Source organism: Rousettus aegyptiacus, unplaced genomic scaffold, assembly GCF_014176215.1.
Source record: "Rousettus aegyptiacus isolate mRouAeg1 unplaced genomic scaffold, mRouAeg1.p scaffold_m13_p_1, whole genome shotgun sequence".
Lineage (NCBI taxonomy): Eukaryota > Metazoa > Chordata > Mammalia > Chiroptera > Pteropodidae > Rousettus > Rousettus aegyptiacus.
In genome coordinates, this window is record NW_023416284.1 from 146,139,387 (window position 1) to 146,145,660 (window position 6,274).

At 35.4% G+C, this 6,274-nt stretch overlaps 1 protein-coding gene across 1 annotated transcript; it reads right to left on the bottom strand.

Moving 5' to 3' along the window:
* Positions 1-233: 233 nt before the first annotated feature.
* Positions 234-450, bottom strand: LOC107506296 (40S ribosomal protein S29-like). The gene has a single exon (XM_016136965.2). It carries the CDS (start codon positions 427-429, stop codon positions 265-267), a length of 165 nt encoding a protein of 54 aa, XP_015992451.2. The 5' UTR covers positions 430-450; the 3' UTR covers positions 234-264.
* Positions 451-6,274: the final 5,824 nt, after the last annotated feature.

Sequence of the window (6,274 nt, forward strand, 5' to 3'; positions counted from 1 at the left end):
GTCACTTGCTGCTATTATTATTATTATTATTATTATTTTACCAAGAGTTCAACTTGTATACTTTTATATAACCAGGGGTAAACAAGCCACAAATTTTGAAGATAAATCCACTGAGAAGATAATAGCAAATTTAAAAAGATTTCTATGATCATGTGACTTCTATTCACAATAAAACACTCATAATTGAAGTTTTTATTTTATATACAAAGAGCTAGCATTGTTTCTGCAGTAGATGTATGGAATGACCCATTCATGGAAGTTCACTTAGTCCAACTTAACGAAGCCTATGTCCTTCGCATACTGACGGAAACACTGATGGCACATATTGAGGCCGTATTTCCGGATCGGACCGTGCTGGTTTGAACAGACATGGCAAGAACGAGACCCCTGGCTGAATTTTCTCAGATGGGTCAGTTGCTGATGACCCATCTTGCTCTCTTGGAGGCAATGAGGCAAAGATTAATTAATTTTATAGGTTGTAATAAGTCATAGTGACAATTTGCTTTTAAATAACGCTTTGCATAAAACATGATATATTCAGTTTAGCACAGTGCCTATCAAAAAACCTAGGTACTATTGCACAGCATGGTGACTATAGTTAATAATGCTGTATTGTATATTTGAAAATTGCTGAGAGTAAATTTAAAAGTCCTCATCACATACACAAAAAATTGTAATTGTATATGCTGACAGATGGTGATAAGATTATTGTGGTGATCATTTCATAATGTATATATTTAATCATTATGTTGTACCCTTAAAACTATAATGTTATATGTCAAGTGTACCTCAATTTTTAAATAAATAAATGAGAAAAAAAGGAAAGAAAAGGAAAGAAGAGAAGGGAGGAAGGAAAGAAGGAAGGACAAAAGGAAGGAAGGACAAAAGGAAGGAAGGAAGGAAGGAAGGAAGGAAGGAAGGAAGGAAGGAAGGAAGGAAGGAAGGAAGGAAGGAAGGGAGAAAAAGGGAGAAGGAGAGACAAAGAAAGAAGAAACCTAGGTACTGCCTGAGACTGGATAGAGTTCTCAGTTAAGAATACTTTTTTTCTCAAAATTTTGAAGATATTTTTCCTTTGTCTTTAAGCTTCCAATGTCGCTTCATAAGGTATCTAAATGTCAAATCATTATGTTGTACATCTGGAACTAATATAATATCATATGTCAACTGTAATTGGAAAATAAAATTTTTAAAAGCTTCCAATGTTATTGAAAATTCCAGTGGTCTCTGACTCTATCCTTTGATTGTGATCCCCCTCCCCTGCCTTCTCTATGGAAGCTTTTAAAAATCTTTATCCAAAATGTTCTGAAATGTAAGTTTTATGCCTTGATTTGGGTCTTAGTTTTCTCTCATTCATTGTGTAGGGCAACTGGTGAGCCCTATCAATTGCTGTCCTTCTGTTCTGAAATATTTTATTATATATATTTATAATTACCTCTATTCTTTCTTTCTGGAACTCATTATTTGGTTATGGGGACTCTTGGACTAATCAGCTATTTCCCTTTTTTCTCCTATCCTTAATCTCTGGCATGTCCTACTTTCTCATAGACGTCTTCAAATTTATCTCCACCCATCCCTTTTTTAATCTCTACTATCCTATTTTTAATTTTTAAGCACTTTTTCTTTAAACATTTCTTGTTTATAGGAAATTTTTTTTTTTTTTTTAACGGATAGACTATCTTAATCCTGTGGAGTGTGATTATGGTCTTTTTTCTTGAAAGTTTACTTTCAACTTCCTACATTATTTGTTTCCTCTGGTTTCCTTTCTTCCTATTTACTTTGATCTATCTTTAAATGTTGAAGTCTTTCTTCAAATAGCTAATACTTAGCTATTAATATTTAAGGATGAAGCACTTCAAACCAGATGGTAGGCACTTGGCTTCTAGACTTGTAGGCCTCACCATAGTTAGACTAGGTTGAGTTTCGTTTTGGTTTTTGGAAATGAGTCTCAAATGTCAGAATGTAGGTAGAGGTCTTTAACTTGTAGTTACTCAGTTTCTACATAGTAGAAGCCTCCAAACTCTAGGTGATATCAACTTTATTCTACTTTGTACAATAGACATTAGACCTGGGGGGAGAGGAAGTATAGGGCTAATTTTCCCTAAGAATTTATAAATTAAATGTTCAATAAAACTTACTTTCTGTAATTTTTCACTTAAAGATTTACCACAAGCAATAAACACAATAACTACATTTCTGTACATATTTGTTCTCGGGGAATGTGAGCTTTTTAATTTCAATTTGACAAGTTTTTTTTTTTTGAAATAGAGTAGTTGGTGGGACCCAGAAGATTAAGTCTCTAAGAAATTTATGTCTACCAGTGGCATGGGAAGACTAGGGAAGAGTTGGGGTTTGGGCCTTTAAACCACAGCTGTGAAAGGCTGTTAGAAGCTACAGTTCAGAAATAACAATTCTATGAACTCTTAGAAGGGCCCAGCCCTGGACTTTGCATATCATGAACATAGCTCACACTGCAATTTTTAAATAACATATGGGCACCTCCGTCACTTGAAATCCAGTGCACATCCGGTGGACTCATAAACATCTACACCCAGAGATTACTTCTTTACATCTCTTGCCCTGAGTCCACAATACAAAAAGCAACTAAATATAAATGCCATAAAGGTTTATGGTTTAGGGTGCTGTTGACATAGGATAAAGTCCTTGCTTTGAAATGTGGTGAGAATATAAATAGCAGAAACTTAGATTTTAAAAAAAGACAAAATAAGTAGTCAAATTATTTTTCTCATTGTGAATGCGATAGCTTTTGACCTAACAAAGTATCTTTTCCTAGTGTCAAATATCCATTTTCTTGCTTCTCAGGACATCAGAGATGCTCATAAATTAGGGTGAAATTTCAAACACTTCGCGTGGTGGTGAAGAACATTTTGCAATACTAAACTTTTATATTATTCTTAAACTTGTGTATATCTAGGTGTAGACATAACAATATATGAAGTATGACACACTCTTTACATTAGTAGCAAAATGGACATGTTATACTAGAATTGCAGATAGGTTAATTTTCATAAAATATTTAATAGGTTTCATTAAATTTTCAAAAATTAAGTTAAAAATATATCTTTATATTGTAAACTTAAGAGTTGTGACTATTAATTATAATTTATACATGGTCTTTAACTTTAACAGATAATTATACATTTTGAAAGAAAAAGTTTTTGAAGTATCTGAAAAGAATTTTGTGATTTTTTTTACATCTGCTTTATATTTTATATACATTCAAAAGAATTCCTTTTTTAATCATTTAGATGACACAATGGCTACAAGTTGAGATCATGATAAAGAGAGAAAACAGTAAAAAAAAGGTCTCAAAACAGAAATATGAAACCTTCAAAAAGGCTGTCTCTTAAATATGTAAAATCTGAAAATAAGTGTTCATGAACCACATGAAATTTGCAAACAGCACATTATATTCTTTGCTTCCTGAATATTTACTGATGAAAATGACAATAGTCAACTACATTGTTTATAAATGACACTGTCCTTTTCCATTTATTAAGTTCGCTGTCTCTTTTCTTATTTTTAACTTTAATCTGCTATTAAATATTTAATCCATCCTAGGAAACACCAGTACAAAGTTTGTCTTCTTCTGAGTTTCTTATTCTCTAATTAGTTTCACTTTTTCTCTTGTCTTCCCTCTATGTCCGATAAGTTGAAATGCAATGTGGGACATTGATGGGAGTCATTCCAAATCAAAGTGCGTTTTCACTTTGGGCTTATCTCCTCTTATCCACATTAGTCATACCAAAGAAGCCAACAGCTTTTAGGACAGATCATATCTAGGCACTTTTGTTTCACAATTTAATGTAAAACATCTCTGGCATTTCAGTGTTGTTCCTTTCTTCAGTACTTCTGTGTCTGCATTTTATAGAAAAAATAACATATCTTTGTATGTGGTTTTATAGTTTTCAAACCACTTTTATCACTTGTAACTTCGATAAGGCCCACAGCAAACTTGGGTGGTGGAACTCACATTTACATTAGAGAAAATCGGTACCTGAAGCAGCTCTGGCACACCATCTAGTCATTTTATATGTAATCCAAAAGCATATGAAAACTTAACATATGTGCCTTGTTTTGACGTTGGGATATCAAAATAAAAGATATGGATGTGCCAGTTTAGTTGGCAGGTTAAACTGACAACACAGTTATTAAGTGGTAGAGTTAAGAAGGTGAAGAGCGAAAGTATAGACATGTCTATGTCTTTTAGGGATTTTTGCTGTGAAGGAGAGCAGAAAATTTGGGGGATAGCTGAAAGTAGAAGTGGGGTTAAGAAAGCATTTTAAAAAATTTAGGTAAGATCTCAATAGGAAGGATTACTAAAGAGAATAAGAGGGGAAGGGGTATAATTAGAGATGCCTTATGAAAGCCTAGGGAATCCGGAGTCCTTATGCCCTTTAAGCAATCTTTTATGTACAAAGTGTGGAATGTTTGAAAACATTAAGAAAAAAACTGATAGAGTGAAATATTTAAGAAAGATTAACTGACCAACTTAGTAATTTGTACAAGAAACTCTGAGCTTCAAGATAGTAATGATGCTTAATAAAAACAATTTATATTACAAAGACCAGTCCAGTTGGTAGACACTTATAAAATTACCCTCTATTAAATTAACAATGCTTACCTTGCCAAGATTTTTGGCACTTTTATATTAACTTAAATTGGGAAAAAGCATTATAGTAATGGAAAAGCAACTAATTATAAGCAATTATAAGCCAAATTATGTTTATACCACAATTAGTGTTTGAGGTGGTTTAGTGGACTGATTCTTTATTTCAATAAGCAACATCAAATAACTGAACAGCTTGTAAAACACATAAATACTTCCTTTATCTTTATTCCAAGTATAACCACCCATTCTCTTTGAATTATTATAATAATAAAATAAGGAACCTTTATTATCTTTTGTCTCAATCCCCAGTTTGAGTTGAATGCATTTTAAAAACATGGGAATAGTAGTGTATGTACCTATTGCACAACATAGCTTCTTTCAACAGGTTTTATGAAAAAATGAAATGTGAAAAAATAAACTTTTTTGTAAGACAAGTTCTACCCTTCAGGGAATCTAGAGTGCAAACTCAACCTGTCTTTTTCATTAGGTTTTCCACACTTACATTATCTTATTTCACTTTTAGTTGAGAGAAGTCTTTCTCTAAGGATAACGAAAAGTCTTTTGTCTTGTTGACAAGGGTATGTCAGTTTGGCTTTTTTCTCCAATATTTCCGAGTACATAACTTTGTTACCATAATTTTGTCACTTCGGGTTAAACTGACGACTTAACAGCTGTTCTCCATTTTACGTTGATTACTGAAAATATTGGATTTATGGTTCTTTAAATCCCGACTGATAGCTTTGAATCTCTGCTTTATTAATTTCCATGTGAATTCTGATGCGCTGAGATGATAGCATTGTAAATTTTGGAGGCGGTGGGGAGCCCTTTCAATTAGTTCATCAACTTGAGACAATTCAAAAACAAATATTATCAATTTTAGATTATATTTAATAAACTGGTTTCTAGAAATAGTTTTTTTTTTGCAGAATAAATTCCCACCGGTTGACCTAATGGAGAACGGAGTTGCCAGCGCCTCATAGCAGCTGCTGCGCTGGGCCAACTCCGAGGCTTGGCGAGCCACATGGTGGGAGGTAGGTAGAGCTGGAGTACTCCAGGGCTGGGCGCCACGTTGCTTTTCCTTTCTAAAATACGGAGACAACGCTTCTGGCTATTGTACAAACGGGTCGCGAACTGTGTTCGTTCGCACATCAACTAAGGCGTAAAGAGATAGAGCGCCTTCTAATCCGACCTTTGGCAACTTGTTCATCACAAATGCTGAGTTGTAATGCCTCTGGCTTCGTTCGCCTTGGGGAAACACACTTAGGAGAATGGCCAAGTAGCTCAGCAATCGCGGGGAACTGCACAGGATCAAAACCACCATGCCAGCCCAGCAGTACTCACTGCCCCCGCCGAAACCCGCCAACCCTCCTAAGTAAGGACCCACCATGTTTTCAGCTACCCAGTTGTTTTACGCAGTGCTGTACAGCCTTTCCTCACTCCGTTCGCGCTCTCTTCATCCATTCTATATTCGACCCCAGGTTCCTAATCCCCAGCCAGACAACACAGCGCCATCTCCCGCCTAGGGGACAGCGCGAAACTCCACTGCACGGCGGCGGGCATCTCCCCGCGTTCCTTGCAGAACGTCGGCCAGCCAGCCGTAACCCCGCGGCCGGTGATTGACAGGCGGCTGTAGCTATGAGCCGC